Consider the following 17577-nt stretch of genomic DNA (forward strand, 5'->3'; position numbering starts at 1 on the left):
GACTGTCTTCAGAAAAAAAAAAAGAATCCATCACATCTGGGATACTATTCTTGAAACCCCAGGAGGCCCTTCGAAAAGATGCTGTGTCATTTGTGCAGTGCTTGAGCCTACTCTGAGTCCATTTCTGTGTCTAGTTCATGCTACCTAATTCTTTGTTCTTGTCATCTGTCGCCTCATTCTTTCTCCAGTTTCACTTATCTCAGTCTTTAGTTTCCCTCACTCTGCTTCCCACATTTCTCTCTAACTTTTCCAACAAAACCTCCAAAACGTGATTCCTCTTTCCTTGGCATTATTGTATGTTAGAAGGTCTGGCAGGAGTGTTTTCACAGCCTTGGTCAGGCCAAGGTTTGGGGAGTCCTCACCTTTGCTAATTTGATTCTCTTTGGGACCAGGGTGGACAATGGGGGAGGGCAGAACCTTTTCTCCTGTGAGATTGGGCAAGGGATGAATGAATAAATACACAATGGCAGCACAGAAGGGCCCAGAGAATAGCTGAACATACTGAATCTGAACTTGAAATCTAAGAAGTCAAACATTTGCATTGTATGGAGATGCCCCATAGAGTAGGAGAGATACTTTAATCAGACAAGGACAGACACTTACTGAGCCAGGTAACATGGAATCATCAGATTGAATCAAGTTCAACATGAAAATCTTTAGGAGCTTAAAAATGCTTTATTTGAATAATGGTCCTAAATTTGCACTTCAGATCACTCTGATTCAAAGTATTTGCTTGCGTAGGAGGTAGAGCTTGGCAACATATAGATATTGCTGTTTCCTTGGCAAAGGCATTAGAATAGTAAAAAGTCTCCCAAAACTTTTCAAATATTTATGGGATTCAAATTTTCCCGTGCTGCCCATAGATATTTATTACATACGTATTTATCCAGTAAAATATTTATGACAGGAATGATTGTATCCGTTGTTGATTTGCTTGGCTTTCAATGTGGATTCCATAAGAGGAGGCTAAGGAGGCATGGGAACAAGGTTAGAATTGTAATCGCTTGTCACAGATAGATAGGTTGAAACCCAAGATGGAAGCTGCTGTCGGAAGAGTAAGTGCCGAGATTTGGAATAGTCCCTGGACAGGGCTGTGAGAGCTAGGGTTTGCTTCTCTTGATACATGACTGCTATGGAAAGTGTAGTAATCTCCATTTTCACTCCTCTGGGAGAGCTAAAGTAGGTGTAAACACTGTTTAATAAAGGATGTTGGGTACTTTCTGGAATGTGTCATAAAAGTACCTAATCTGTCCACGTGCCTTGCAGTTTTAAAAGTCGAATACATTGACACCTCTTTCTAATACTGTTGCTGGAGGGCAGGGAGACTCATACTCTTGTTACAGGCCCTTCTTTTATATTTCTTTCTACCATAAGTGGTCAATTTTGCTTTGGGATAAAGCTCTTTTATAATGGACTCATGTCTGCATTTTAAATAGCTAGAGAGCATTTCAGCAAATATAATCCTGGTTTAATTCCAAATGAAGAATTAAAAGTTCACTAAAACAAGTATAATTTTATTGATAGTATAAAAACATCCTGGAAATCTAGTGTATACCTAATATTATTTTGGTGCTGCTCTGAAGATGGTTTATAAAATCTAGCCGTCAAAGCAGGATATTTCATGTTTTAATTCGTCTATGATACTGCTTGGTGAAGTTGATAGTATTTATACAGTAAAATAAAATTATTTCTTATTTGAAAGGAATGTTCCAGTTGGATGTGATTTCCTTGATACCAGCACATAATTCCTATATAAACCAAAAACTAAAAGTTCACTGTCAGGCAGGTCCTGGGTTTCATTCCCAGTATCTCCACCTGCTGCCTGAGTGACCTTAGACATATTACCTACATTTTCTATACCCCAGTGTCTTCATTTGTAAACTGGGGCCATAATTATACTCATTTTATTGAGTGGTGAGAGTTAAATGAAGTAATATATGTGGTAATGGACTTAGCACAGTGCTTGGCACATTTAAATGATCATTGAATGATGGTAGTTCATAGATTAAGATAAATAACAAATGAGGAAAATTCAGCAAGCTTAATTCGACATTTGCATGTTAAATGTTAATTTTACCATGCTTAAAATTATACTTCAACCCAAAAAAGAGTTTCACAGACTACAGATGAGGAAAAAAATAGCAAATAAAGGATAGGAATAAAAATAATAAAGGAATTCTGTGTGTTGGGTGATTATCTCATGAAATCATGAAAGCAGCAGAAAAAATAAAAATAGTTTGAGAATGGAATCTGATCTGCTTAGAAAACTCTGGCTACCAACAACACACAAGAACTCTAAAGAGGAACCTCTGTACAATTCAATAATTATAATCACTTTGATTACAAGGAGACATTGTTTTTAGTATCCTGATTATGATTTCCCCATGGCCTGAACAACCTGGTGATTTCTGAGGGTCTCCATAAAATTAATTGCAATGAGCAATATGAAGTTTGCTAAAAGACCAATACATGTGTTTATGAAAGTTCTGGAGAGTCACAGTGATGGCTATACAGCTTGTTTGTCCTGTTTAGTGACACAGTGAGCATACTTTATGAAATATCACTGATTCATCACTTTGGTTCTGCTGGTTAACTGCCCTCAACTGGGAGTCATATGAAGGAGCTAGCATTCCTCCAAAAGCTATGAAAATAATTTTCTAATAGCAGTCATTAAAATATACCAACAATATGCTTTTAACATTATGACAATAATAAATACATGGTACTAAAAATATGCTTATCACTTCTGAGCAGTTTTTGTGTGCCAGGGACTATTCCAAACAATCTTCATGGATCATCTTTACCCCAGTTTCCTTAGATAATTCTCTTATTTCCAACGTGCAGATGAGAAAACTGAGGCACTGAGAATTTGAGTAACTTTGCTTAAGTCCCATCCAGGCAATTGAAGAGCCTAGAATGCAAAGTCAGATAAGACAGTCTGATTCCAGAATCTGACCTTGTCACCATTGTGCTAAACTGTCTCCCAGCAAGCCTGAGAAACACCACCTCCCCAGCTTGGATGGTCATAGACTTACTGGTGTAGTAAAGACTCAGAGGAGTGCATAGGAAATGATTGGTAAAACAGATTGTGGGAAACATTGTCCCAAAACATGAACGGGATTCACCTAGCAATTCATTTGATTGAGTTATTTTCTTCTTCTTCTTGTGCCTTAGCATAATGGGCTTTTATGGCTGCAGTATATTAACTGTTGAAATCATATTTCAACTTTCTCATTTTGCAGAGAGTTTAAATAACTTATACAAGGTCTCATAGTAATAAAATTAGTAGCTGTAATAAATGTGTACTGAGTGCTTATTGTATGTCAGGCACAGAGCTTAAACATTGCATATACTTTTATCCATGAGAAGGGAATTATGGTCATCACCTCCTTTTAACAGATGAGAAAAATAAGGCACACAGCTAATGAGTAGAAAAAAAAAAAAGTTGATTTGATCCCAGGTCTGAATCTCAAGCCCACGCTTTTAACCACTACGTATCATGAAAATAAAATAACAGGAAACCAGACCAAAGCTGAGTAAGATCCTCGGGAAATGTAAATGGAAGATAGACCACAGATAGTTGGGATTTGTGGGATGTCTTTTGTTCCAGAACTGCAGTGGAAAGATATATATTCCAAGTATCTCAGTTTGGAATAGTTAACATATTTTCCCATATAATAGTTAACTCTGATGGGAAGATACATGTATTCAGCAAACATGAAAGTGCCTACTATAAGCCATAGGTCTCCTGGTAACTTCTAGGCTTAATGGTTCACTGAATTAAATGGGCATGCACAGGTGAATCTTATAGTGGAAACTAACACCACATTTAGCATTTTCTTTATTAGAAAATACATGGCAAGTTTCAACCTACAATTAAATATTAAAAATACAACTTGCTCATAGTTGGTTGCTACTTGCCTTGATCTTAATGAAGAAATTATTAGTAAAGAACATATAGCTATCACTATAGGAATGATTATATTTTAGTACATGCATGTTCGTGTGCAGTCTGTAGTTGCACTTAAGAGAGTTTTTGGATTCAAAATCTCCAAACTTCTGGAGATAATGAAGTTGCTTGTGAATGTGATTAGTGGAGAAGAAGGTCAACTTATATAGGGATATAATCATATTCATTTCATGGAGGTGGCTTCATGATTTGTATAACTTATATTTACAAACTCTGGCTCTGACTAATGCAAATTTTAAAATTGACTTTTCATGAGTGATACCAAACAAGATCTGTCAAGAGTTCCATTATTTTCAGTTGTGCTGTATTAAAAGCAATGGGAAAGAAAGTAGATATTATATGTGTGTTTAACAAGATGTTAGTACACTTCTGATTTTAATATTCACTTGAGGAAATCAAGCAGACCCACTAAATATTGCTGATAAATTGCAGGAAACGTTGGCAGAGACATTTATTATCAGCCTTTAAAGTTCTGGGAGAGAATTGTGCTGTGATGCAGCACTTTGATGGGATTGCCTTTTTGCAGTGGCAGGGGAGGAGTGAGAAACACCTACCTTGGCTAGAATTTTAGAGCAGTGTTTTCTTTGGCAAACTGCGTTTTATTTGTGGAGGTGTCTGTTTGGGAGGAGGGTCATGGGGACATGCATGACCCACATCAGAGAAGATCTTAAAATGGTTTGTAAACTCCTAATTATCTAGAAATTCAAGTCAGACTGTTTGAAATGGGGACAGAGAAGTCACACTTGTTATTCAGATACAGGGCTTCTGCACACCTCCTGGCTGGAGGATGTCTTCTCTGGAGCCTTCATTTCTTTATGCTCTGTCCCTCTTTGCAGAGTCCTCAAATGCCACCTTGCTGACCAATGCAGAGAAGATCGCCACCATCACTACCACACACACCCCTTCTCAGCAAGGGACCCAGGAGACAAGGTCAGACATGGCTTTGGTTTCCTTTGTTAAAGGGGAAAAAAGTAACTCCCAGCATGACAGTCTATGTCCTTGATTCTTTCTCAGTTTCCTGATGGGTTGCTCTTGTATTTATTTCTCTCACTTCGGCAGGAATACCACCAAACCAAAGCAGGAATCTCAGTTTGAGTTCAAAGCACCCCAGACAACACAGGTGAGCACCATTTCTCTTTTTTCTCTATACTTTGCACATTTCCTTCCAACTTTCTCAAGCTATTTTTATGGGGTATTTTTTGAAGCACCTTGAATTTAAAAGAAATAACCTTTTGTGAGGTGATTTACCAAATATATACTTACACTTGATTTTCTAGGAAACAACATTTTATTTTGCTACCTTGAAATATTCCTAGATAGCCTTTTCTAGGGGAAAAAAATGAAAAGCAGTAATTGTCACAAGGATCGGCAGTTAGAGAAAGCAAAGCAGCCAATATCTACTCATAGTTTTCATAAACATGCTTCTGCCCAGAAAATGTCTTTTTGATAAGGTGTTTTTCAGGCTTGGGAATTTAAGGTGAGATCCGTAGAGCAAAATACCTGTCTTCAGGATGGCAAGGGAGAGTGTGAAAATAATAGCAGGTAAAACAAATTTGAGGAACTTTGGGTGATGCAAAATTAAACAGATTCCCTTTTTTTGTTTTGTTTTGTTTTTTAATTAAGAGACAGGGGTCTCACTAATTAAGAGACAGCCCCTCAGGCTGAACTGAAACTCCTGGGCTCAAGCAATCCTCCTGTCTCAGCCTCCTGAGTAGCTGGTATTACAAGTGCCCAGCTGGGTTCCTTCTTTACTGGTTGCCTGGGGGCTTTCGGTTGTCCCTTCGTAATTTTCCTTGACCGGGATTTGGAGAGGTTTTGTTGGTATCCTCATGATGGGCACAGTCAGCATTTATTGGACACAGGTCAGGTTGGCTGGGCATCCAGCAGCCAGGGGACTGGTATCATGTAATGAGGAATTGTCCTTCCCCAAATGCAAATCATGGCCTCACTGATTAAATTTTAATCCACATATGTTACATTAAATACACACATGCATTTAGACATGCTCATAAATGTTTTCAAATTCTGGATCTCTGACTTCTGAGATTAATGAGGATGAATCAAGATGATTAATAAACAAGAGTCACCAAGATGGGGATAGAGGTTGTGCCTTTTTGCCAAGAATGTTTGGGAAGACTTCTATGGATATTAATTCTCCTAGAATGATTGCATTTAATTTCTTTAAATAGGAGCAAGATTTTTACACTGTGGAACTGGAAAGAGGAGCCAAGGGATTTGGCTTTAGCCTTCGAGGAGGCCGAGAGTATAACATGGACCTGTATGTTCTGCGCTTAGCAGAGGACGGTCCTGCAGAGAGGTGTGGAAAGATGAGGGTAAGTGGAGAGAGAAGTCTGGTGTAGGTGCAAATAAACCATCTGCAGTGAATTCTTGTCATATATTGTTAGAATGTTAACGTTCATAAGGATTACATTTTCTATAGCTTTCATGATTCTCTTAAATGCATGACTCCTACCCTACCAAATATTTTTCCCTAAAGCACAATTATAGCTGCTAAAGTTAGGCGAACACTTGCAACTCTTTGGGGTTGATATAGGGAATAAGGGATTTAAATTACTTATAAACATATTAAAGTAGATATTTTTCAGAGCCTATTTCTATAGTTCTTGTGCTTAATGTCATGGGGCAGGCACATCACTTGACAGGAATCCTGGGGCACCCTGGGATGCTTAGAGACCAAGAAAGTCATGTGGCCCTGTAGATTCTGGGCAGTGAGGTCTACTCATCCTCTAGCTGGCTACCAGTGGTCTTACCTTAGGCTCAGAGACAGCAAGTCTACTCTCTGTCTTAGCAAAGAGCCAGGGCTCTGTGGCATGAATATTCAGAGTTGCTCTGTAGTAAGAGCTACAAATTTTAAATACATAAATGCCAAAAGTCCACTCTGCTCTGTTTCGCTAATATCTGTTACTGTAGATGAATGTGCTGTTCTCCTGGGCAGATTAGATAATTAAGAAAACATAAATCATCTACTCATAGATAGGTCACATAGACTGGGACTTGCCCATGGAGAGCCAGTTACAACAAATTAAAAGAAATCAAGACAGTCAGGCCAGGAAAGGAAAAAAAGTGAATGCAGTTGAGCCTCAGCAGAAAAAGGGAAAAACTGATTAAGGATGAGGATCATACCACTTGCACTGAAGCCACAATCTTGATGTTTCAGTTTCTTCAGAGTAAATTTTTTAACATTTAAAATTGAGAAGGTAGAGCATGAATGTATTTTACGAAAATGGTATGTAGTAAAAATATAGTGTCCAGGGTCAAACAGTATACCAGTTTCTCTCATATCCTATTTTTTGCATGTACATATACAAGGGAAGATACATGGTGGTATATATTTCTTTTGTTTGAATTTCAGACATAAGGAATTTATTTTCCCTTGCCTTTTAATCACTTAAAAATGTTTTTGATCAAGTGAAATATTATTATGCTATTTTATATAATGGCGTATAGTTTACAAGACAAGTTTACATGTATTACCTGATTTGATGCCAGCAGCTTAGTGGGCGTGGGTGGTGTTACCAGCCTCTTCTACAAGTAAGAAAGTAAACTCCAGAAAGTTAAGTACTGGGAGCAAATCAGTTACCAAATGATAGGTTCAAATTAAAGACTGTAGACTTGAAAGCCAGTGCTATTTCTCTTCTTTTTAGAATATAAGCTCTATTTGAGTGGGGATCTGCCCTGTCTTATTTATTCTTTAATTCCAGTGCCTAGAACAGTGACTGACACAAAGTGAATGCTGCATTCAATGTATCAGTCAGGATTGTGGTCTCATCTGAAGTCTCACCTGGGGAAGGATTTGCTTTTTAAACTCACTCACGTGGTTGTTACCAGGATTCAGTGCCTTATAAGGCAGTCCTTCATTTCATTATCATGGGACTCCAGAGGATGGCTCATAACATGCATCAGGGCAAACAAGTGAGAGAAGAAAAGAGACAAATGACATTTTATGACCTAATCTTTGAACTGATATCATGTTTGCTATATTCTGTTTATTAGAAGCAAGTCACTTGATCCAGCTCACATTCAAAGGCAGGGGGAGATTACACAGATTGTGAATGCAAGGAGGCAGAAATCATGGGAGCCTTCCTAAAAGCTCCCTCCCCAACCACTAACATGCCCTTACTGCTTTTTTTTTCCCCCTTTATCATGTAATTCAGCATACATGTAGGTTTCTAATTTTCTTAATTGTCTTTCCCTCTTTAGAATATAATCTCCATGAGGGCAGGGATTTCTGTTTGTTTTTGTCACTGCCACATCCAAAGCAATAGATGTTCTGCCACATACTCAATAAATATTTGGTGAATCCATACATGAATTTTAAATCTCACCTAGTTTTCTTTTGCTCTGACAGATTGGTGATGAAATTTTAGAGATCAATGGTGAGACCACCAAAAACATGAAGCATTCTCGAGCTATAGAACTGATTAAGAATGGTGGCCGCAGAGTTCGTCTGTTTCTGAAGCGGGGAGACGGCTCAGTACCAGAATATGGTGGGTCAAACTATGAAAACATTCCTTCCTTCCCTGGCATGACTCCATGAATTTGTCTCCAGAACGGCAGCAGGAAAGTCTTTTTTGTTTCCCCTATTCACCAGTGTCTTACCAGCCTCTCGCACCATGTGATTATTTGCCTCGCTTGTTCTGAAATCTCTACACATTTCATCCTTTTGCTTGCTTATGTGGACTGGGGCATGGTCTAAGACAAGATCTTTATAGCCCCCTTTCTGATAATCAGAGAGAACATTTTGTCTAGTCCGACTGAGAGCGAAGGAATGTTTGTTTGAACTGTGCCAAACTGTTCCTCAGATCCAATTGTTAGCACAAAATGACTATATACTCCTTTTAAGAAGCAGGAAAGCAGGTTTCCTGAGTGATATGTTGAGGCACAATTATTTTTTCCTTTTTGGTTATTTGGTGTCTTTATTTAAGAGGCATGAAATTTTGAGAGATTTGGGGGCTTTGCTCACCTCTTTTATGCTCTGTATACAACACTTCTCCATCCCCCAACTGGTCTCTTACCCCAAATCAGACCATCTGAGCCCACTACTATCAAACAAACAAACAAAAACTGTTAATATATTAGCCATAATGTTTTTAAATGATAAAGGATGAATTAAATTCCCAGTGCTCATCATGAGGGAAACATGTGATTATACCTTTCCTATGAGGAAAGCCAGGTTATACATAGAGTTCCTTTGTCATATCTTTAGACTTGATTTGAGTAGACAGTAATGATCTTTACATAGCTTAGTGTTCTGATGGCAAACTATTGTATATGATGATAATTATGTCCTATTTATTTGAGATTTGTGTTTAAAATTAAAAAAAAAAAAAAAAAGAAGAAGAAGAAGCTATGCCCTAGATGTAGGGCTTTTTTTCCCAACCAAAGGTCTACAAAAGTTTCTATAGAAACTGTGATTGAATGGTCCCCATATACGTTGGTCCCCTTTATTAGGGATTTATCTATTATCACCCTCTTTTCTGAAAGTCATTCTGCACAATTCTCAGTTGCATTTTGGACTTGATGATATGTTTAATTCAGATGCAGCTCAAGGAGAAGGATAGCTCTTTGGAGGGCCAGCCTTCCCAGGTGTTGGACATTTGTACAGGTGCAAAATACGAGGGGTCCGAGGTGCAGGGGGAGGGTGGGTATTAGATAAGGCCCCTATAGACATGGCCAACCACAGGGGAAGTATTTTGACAACATTAAGATGCCGTGGCTGTGCACTGTACTAAACTTCTGACCATTAGGTGTGTTGATACCACTGAAACTGTGTAACATTGTCTCCCTTTTCTGTCTTCCCTATGCTTCTGTTGGATGTGATATTTCATTTGAGAGTCATCGTCAGTAACCTGTGTACCTTCTCAAAACCTGTGTCTGTTGCACTGAGGATGAAAATCCAACACTAACAAATGTTCTTTGGGCTAAAAATAAAGATCACTGAAATACATGGTTTTCCAAGAAGGGTTGAACCTGCCAGGGTTGTGCTACTGTAATGTCTCCATGCGTCACTTGGACTAAATCTCTCTAATTCCATTGATTAGAGTAACAAATGGGTTATAATATGTTAAGTTCCAATATTTTTCTGACCTGATTGGAACCTGCTTCTCTGTGAGGCTATTTTTGTAATGAGTTTTTTGTACTTAATTTAACTGCCGCGGTCTTTGGTGAGGGTGGGAAGGGATTTTGTTCTTTTGTTGTTTATTGTTAATGCTCTCCTATGCCAGTCTGTCATTGTTCCAGTTGTTTGAAAAAAACAAAACAAAAAAGGATGCATTCATTGTCTGGGTTCTCAAGTCACCTTATGGCTGTCTAAAAATGTCATGTTCCGATTGCGGTCTCTGCAGCCTTATTTGAGTGTTGCCTTAGACTGTCTGACTGGACAAATAAACTCTCTTTGCCCTATGTTAACAAATGCAGATTTTTTTTTCTTTCCTCTGTGTTATAGGGAATCTAAATGTTCAACTTTTTCTCTTTCTCTCTTTCTCTTTCTCTCTGACTGTTCTTGGTGCTGGGCCCTCCCTTCCACAGCGATGATACCTCCTAATATCGCTGCATGTATGAGAAATGAAAAGCTCGGGGAGGCTTGCTTCTACCTTATGGGCCATAATCAAACTACGGTTTGTAGCTCAATCAATACTAGGTGTTTCTGTGCTGTGGCCTAATTTCCTCATTGCTTCTGCTTAGCTCTGTTTTGGTATGTTTGGCAATTCATTCTGAGCACCCTGCGTTCTTTGAATTGTAAGTACAATGCTGACCCTGTTGAAGTGTTGCCCTCCCTTGTCTTAAAAGTAGGCATAAGAATCCAGTGGTGATCCAAGTACCTTCGTGTATCCAAGTCTTCAAATGACCTTTGTTAAGAACCTATTTTTTGTTCATTCTTATAGCCAACCCCGCATTTAGAAAGAATGAACTTTGTATCATGGAGCCCTGTATCATAGGGCTTTGCTAGATGGGAAGATGAGATTTCCTGCTTGGTCAGGTATCTCTTAGCAAACTACAGTCCCTGGGCCCCATCCTGTCCATAGCCTGTTTTTGTAAGTAAAGTTTTATTGACACATAGCCACACCCATTACTTTTGTGTTGCCTGTGTTTTTATACTACAGTGGCAGAGCTGAATAGTTGTAACAGAGATGGTGTGGCCCAAAACACCCAAATTATTTACTATTGCCCTTTAGAAAAAGTTGGCTGACCCCTGCTTTTGGCTTTTCACTTGCTTTTGTTAAAAACCCACTCTAGGTTTTGGGAAGTTGTCATAAAACAGGTTAATTACTAAATATTGACCTTGTTGGCTCATGAAAGATCCTTAAAGAGCCCCAGTGACCCCTTAATCTCTGACTGTCATACAAGTCTGCCCTCCAGACTGCAGCACCTTGTTTCAGGCGCTTTGCTTGGAATCGTGTCATGTGGATGACTTGTTGGGTTTAGTTGCAACAAAGCATCCCAGCTTTGAAAAGAGCTCTCCTCAATTCAGGACACTGCCTAAAACATTTGCACTGTCATTTCAAATATTGAATAATGATAAATAGGGGCCATTATGGGCTGCCCTGCTTTTAAACATATAGAAACCTTGATGTTATAGGAAGCAGCCCAGTGACTCCAAGCTCTTAGATGTCATTATGACTACCTCCCATATCATAAAGAAAAAGTGCCTCTAAACTGAAAATTTTATCTGACCTCCATCCAATCTCAAATGTGTACCTAAGCAGCTTCTCTTCCCCTCCCTTTTATTCTCTTCCCCTCCCTTTTATCTATCAGAAAACACCTTTTAAAAACAGTTCCTTATTTTTTAATGTATGCAAAAGTAGAGAAAGTAGTTGAATAATACAGATAGAACAGTTTAATGGGCCTTTGTGGACATATCCCATTTGCCAGTCATCAACATCTGGCCAGCATGTTGCCTCTGTAATCCCCTTTGCCTGCTAGGTAGCCTGGATTTTTTTTTTTAAATAGAAGTATACTTTTGCATATGGTAAAATGCATAAATCCTAAATATATAGTGCAGTAGATTTTTTCACTTCTGTATGCACCCATTTAATCACCACCCAGATAAGATGTAGATGATTCCTGCCCTACTCCAGAAAGCTTCCCAGGTGCCCCTTCAGATCAATACCCTAAATTATTTTTAAGTAAATCAAAACAAGTATTCTTTAAAGCAAAGAATATTTTCTTGGGGGTGGGAAAGGGGTGGGCACAGGGGAGAAGGGTTGGGAGGTGGGAAAGGAAGAACAAGGGATAGCTACAGAGGAAATTTTGATGCCTCTAGACAGACTATTTGGATTGTGCCTTTAAAGACTCAAATCATGACTGATTTTTGTCAGTTCTTTAATGATCTATGTCTCAGGTATGGAGAACATTCAGCTAGACGTTGAAAGCCACAAGTACTGGTTTTTAACCCTAACTACGTGCAGTTATCCTTAAATTAACAAGATTCAGTTGGCTTTGAGTCTGACTGCTTTAACAGTTGTTTGCTTGTTGTGACTAATGAGGTCTCGAGTGTGGGTGGGAGCGGGGACAGGAGCCGAGGGACCCTCGTACCCAACTGTTGTTCTCGTTTATTTTCCTGGCAGACCCCAGCAGCGACCGCCACGGCCCCCCAGCCGGTCCACAAGGTGTTCCGGAAGTGAGGGCCGGGCCCGACCGCCGGCAGCATCCGTCATTGGAGTCCAGTTACCCACCCGATCTTCACAAATCATCACCACATGGGGAAAAGCGGGCACACGCAAGGGATCCGAAAGGCAGCAGAGAGTATAGCAGACAACCCAATGAACACCACACCTGGAATGGGACTTCGAGGAAACCCGACAGCGGGGCATGCCGACCCAAGGACCGGGCGCCGGAGGGACGGAAGGACGCGCAGGCCGAGCGCGCGGCAGCCGCCAACGGCCCCAAGAGGCGGTCCCCAGAGAAGCGGAGGGAGGGCACCCGCAGCGCCGACAACACTTTGGAGAGGAGGGAGAAGCACGAGAAGAGACGAGACGTCTCTCCGGAGCGGAGGCGAGAGCGGTCACCCACCCGCAGGAGAGACGGCTCCCCCAGCCGGCGGAGACGGTCTCTGGAGAGACTCCTGGAGCAGAGGAGGTCCCCCGAGCACAGGAGAGGGGGCTCGCCCGAGCGCAGGGCCAAGTCCACCGACCGGAGACGCGCGCGCTCCCCCGAGCGTAGAAGAGAGCGGTCCCTGGACAAAAGGAACAGAGAGGACAGAGCCAGCCACCGAGAAAGGGAAGAGGGAAATCTGAAACAGGATGCCGGCAGAAGTTCCAGACATCCCACGGAGCAGAGAAGGCGAGCTTACAAAGAATGTAGCACCGACCTCAGTATCTGAGACGCTGAGTCACACTCCAACCTTTACCGTGTCAAAGGTTCTAAGAGGAAAGTCACAAACGTGAAATTATTTAGTTTCTTACCTAATGAAGCATCTGACACCTGATGATCCTATGAATAACAACAAACATTTTATGCATTTGAAATCTTATAAGAAAAAATATATATGAAAAGTATTGTGCCTGATGTATCATATTAAAGAAAGTATTTTTAAATGCATACTTTTTTGGAAATTATTTGCCAAATGCTGGCCCAAAGGGATATAAATTTTGTTTCTACGTAACCTGTAGAATCGTCAAGAATTGTTCCCGTTTTTGAGCAATCGTTTTCTCTCCTGGTTAAATGGGGCTGTTGATCATTTTCTCTAAGTAAGGGAATTTATTGATTAAGTTTAATTAATTTGATATAGACTGTTATGTAGTGATATAGTGCTATACTGTAGTCGGCAGTTTTTCTTAAAAGCAAAGAACAAAAAGGCAAAGTTTTATTTGTAAAAGCTGAGGACCCTTTGGGATGGATTAGGTTTGCCAATCCTAAAAGTAAGCAAACTGTATGGCAAGACTACTACTGCAAATGAAGGATATTTATAGCTAAACTGCGTAGCACAAAGACGTTTTATATTGTGAGTTATAGTTGGTTCAGAAAACAGTTTGTACTCTCCCTGGCCCAGGAAGGCACAGAGACAAAAATGTCGGCCATCTTTACCCAAATACAACCCAAGCACAGATAGTCAGGTTCGTGAGCATCTCCAGCATCTAATTAAATCTCATTGAAGGCAATGCCATCACAGCTTTGCTCAATTACTACAAGGAACAGACAACAAGCATCTTTCATGTTGTCTTGTCTGATCGGAGGCTGAATAGTAGATGTGCCTGGTGTGAGGAAGACATAAGATCCCCAATTTGGAAAGCATGCCCCTCCCCCTTTTAGTATAAGCCCATAGTTGCCCTTGGCCAAATTGGGGAGGAGGGAATGAGCCTTGGTGGAAGGAACCTCTCTGTTGATATTTAAAGAAGTGAGGGCTGTGGGTATTCAGAGAAATGCCAATTTCACTTTGAAACCATAGTCCAAGTCTCTAGGTTGGTAGAAGAGAAAGGAAGTGGTCCCAGTGGTTCTAGATCAGGTTGGGAAACTTCTGCCTCATGACTCTGTCCTTTGAGTCCTTTGGACAGCAGCACAAAACATAACCATTTTTATTTTTAAACAGACCCATTCTTTTTGACCCCACAGGAGCTGTGGTTGGGTCGGCCGTAGCCCCGGGATGTGGTTTAAGTGGATTACTGCCTAGCTGAGCCAAAATGTTTGCTTGTACCTGTTGGACCACTACAGCAAACCGCTGCTTACAGTGCATTGTGTATTTCCGTAGTACTGTTTTGCATTTTCCATACAGACAGAAAGCTTTGCAAGTCAATCACTGTTGTTCCCATGGTACTGTAAGAAAAAAAAAAAAAAAAGGAAAAAGAAAAAAAAAAAAAAGAAAACCAGCCAATCATTGCGTGTACAGAGCTAAAAATTGTAATTAATAGAGCCTGTTGGGAAAAAAAAGAAAACAGCTGTTGCCTTTTTTTCTTGTATAAAAGAGAATTTATGACAAAATTTAGCTGTGAGGAATGTGATATGTGTTTATATTTCTGAATATGGAACAAATTGATTCATGGGGATATATTTTAATGTCAACTAAATCAGGTATGTAAAGTTGTTTTAAAATGGGAGACTATATAAGTAATTCTCTAGAGCTTTAGTTGGTTTGAATATCATAATTTCCTCCATGGTGAGCCTGCTTGTGAATTATTAAGCACTTGTTTGCATTCTCTGTTCTTCACTCATTTATTTCTTGCAGTGTGCTATGGACTTAATGCTCTTTCTGTATTGATGAAAAGCAGTATGTGGGCCAATCTTTTTATAAAACACTATGCATATATAAATATTACATTGTTCATAGCTTTATTTGACTTATGGGTTTATACATAACATTAGAATGAGTAGCTATAGTTGTGTGGACATTTATAAAACAAGTTCCTTTCCTGGAACAGACACAATATACATTCTGTAGCTAAAAAGGAGGGAAAAGTCTGTGAATGCTATTTTTATTATTAAAGTTTTCCATACAAAGCATACATTGAGCTGTAGTAAGGCTGAGGAAGAGTACAACTGAATAATGATGTTCTTTTTCATCAAGTTCCTAAGAGCCAACTTGGAGATTTTATTCCCAAGGCTCCACTGCTAGGATTCTTCTCACTAGTTCTAACAAAATCTGTGATGTTAAATGACTGATGCTCTCAATTGTGGTCCAGAGTTTTAAGTAAATGAAATCAAGGTGGATTTTGGGAATATATCCTGAAGTTAACATCTTGATATCCTTCTTGTTGTAAGATGATTTTTGACATTTTAAAATCTATGTGCTACCCACCTGGGCTTGTCTCAATCCGTGGACTTTTTGGTGTGGCAGTTTCACCTGAATTCCACACATCAGATTTGTTTGGAAATATTGTACTGTATAGGGACTATGCATTAAGCAGAAAGATATAGTTTTCTTTGAACTACTGTAACCTTAAATTGGAAACTGATTCTTGTGAGCCTACTTTCCTTAATCCTGCCCTCCCTCACTTAATGTAAATGTCTTGATGAGAGATGATGGATGAGTATTTTGTATGATGAAATCAAATGATTTAGGAATTTGTCTCCCTCCATTACACAGTTGATGCCTGAAAGAATGTTGGGGGGGGGGAGGACTCAACACCCTAATTGTATTTTTTAAGTTTCTTTTGTGAAAGATTTTTTAATGCATTTTTACTGTAAAAATACATGGAAATGTATGCATTCCACAATCACTATTGCTTCTGGATTGATATCTTCCTTGTCTCTATGTTGTCTCAAATGTATCAGGGTCAAGTAATCAATTGAGGGCCCCTGACTCCAACTTGATGAAATGCCATTATGTTGAAAGAGCAAGACCTACGCCGTTGCAATAGCATAGTGCCTTGCTACTCAAAGTGTGGTCTGTGGACCAGCTGCCTCATCATCACTGAGGAGCTTGTTAGAAATGCAGATTCTCAGCCCTACTCCAGTCAGAATGTGCATTTAATAAAATCCTCAGCCATGCTGTATGCACATGAAAGTTTAAACAGCACAGCACAGTATAGCATAGAACCCTGGTGAGAAAACAAACCCTGCCAAGCTAAGAGCTTCATCACTTCTGGTGTGATTGTTGGGCACATTCCTTAACCTCCTCTGAAGACTCCATTTCCTCATCTATAAAGGGACATACTTCACAGAGCTAAGAATAGATGCACATCTTTGGCAATCATTAGAGTCCTCAGTAAATGACACAAAATTTTTTTTTTTTTTTTTTTTGACGAAGATTTCTGCATGACAATGAGTACTCCTTTTCTCGTCCTGGCTTATTTTTCAAAGAAAAAAAAAATTTTTTTTTTTTTTTTTTCTGAGACAGGGTCTCACTCTTTTGCCCAGGCTGGAGTGCAGTGGCATGATCGCAGCTCACTGCAGCCTCAACCTCCCAGATTCAAGTGATCCTCCCTGCTCAACCTCCCGAGTAACTGGAACTAGAGGGGCGTGCCACCATGCCCAAATGATTTTTGGTTTTTTTTATAGAGATGGGGTTTTGCCCCTTTGCCCAGGCTGGTCACAAACACCTGGGCTCAAGCAATCTGCCCAACTCAGCCTCCCAAAGTGCTAGAATTACAGGCATGAGCCACTGTACCCATAAGAAAAAAAAAATTTTCTCCCTCTATTAAAATGGGGAGGAAGGCCTTTTAATTATAAATAGTATGGTACATACTATTCAACAAAATACTACACTTACCATTGCTGAGGAATATGAAACCAAAATGCTGTGCTGTGAAAACTGAGACAAAGTCATCTCTAAGTCGAACTTCAGGAGGTAGATATGTGTGTGGAATTGGACATACTCCCAAGTCACACTAGATACAAAAGTTAACCATCCTCAAGTGACCTAACATGCATGTGGGTGAATCAGGTAGTTTTGAATAACTTTGCAGTTTCCCTCACACAGTTTTTGGGTTGTTCCTTCCTATGACTTAGTGTTTGGGGTTTTCCTCCAGAACCTAAGCTCCTGAGCATTCGAAAAGCATTTTGTTGAGTAGTAGGCTTTCCTCCAATCCGTCTCCTTTGCTGTATTTTGTTTTGTCACCAAGATGGTAATTATGAACTCTGCTCACTTCCCTAGTATCTCCTTTATTAAAGATGGCATCTCAGAGTGGTCCCTGGCTTAACGAACAGTTGAA

The 17577-nt window shown here is 39.7% G+C and overlaps 1 protein-coding gene across 9 annotated transcripts in view; it reads left to right on the forward strand.

The window, feature by feature from the left end:
- The window catches only part of MAGI1 (membrane associated guanylate kinase, WW and PDZ domain containing 1), a 685858-nt gene extending 669718 nt beyond the window's left edge, over positions 1-16140 (forward strand). For 3 of the 9 annotated variants that reach the window (XM_031935182.1, XM_031935183.1, XM_023200351.2), the window contains exons 20-25: positions 4807-4900; positions 5030-5090; positions 6160-6303; positions 8340-8478; positions 10520-10608; positions 12559-16140. In XM_031935182.1, coding sequence (XP_031791042.1) covers positions 4807-4900; positions 5030-5090; positions 6160-6303; positions 8340-8478; positions 10520-10608; positions 12559-12615 — 584 coding nt within the window. In that variant the 3' untranslated portion in view covers positions 12616-16140. Of the gene's footprint in view, positions 1-4806; positions 4901-5029; positions 5091-6159; positions 6304-8339; positions 8529-10519; positions 10609-12558 lie in introns of those variants that run through there. The other 6 variants (XM_023200334.2, XM_023200345.1, XM_023200357.2 and 3 more) reach the window with 4 other exon arrangements.
- Positions 16141-17577: the final 1437 nt, after the last annotated feature.

Source organism: Piliocolobus tephrosceles, chromosome 2 (genome assembly GCF_002776525.5).
Source record: "Piliocolobus tephrosceles isolate RC106 chromosome 2, ASM277652v3, whole genome shotgun sequence".
In the NCBI taxonomy this organism is placed as follows: Eukaryota; Metazoa; Chordata; class Mammalia; order Primates; family Cercopithecidae; genus Piliocolobus; species Piliocolobus tephrosceles.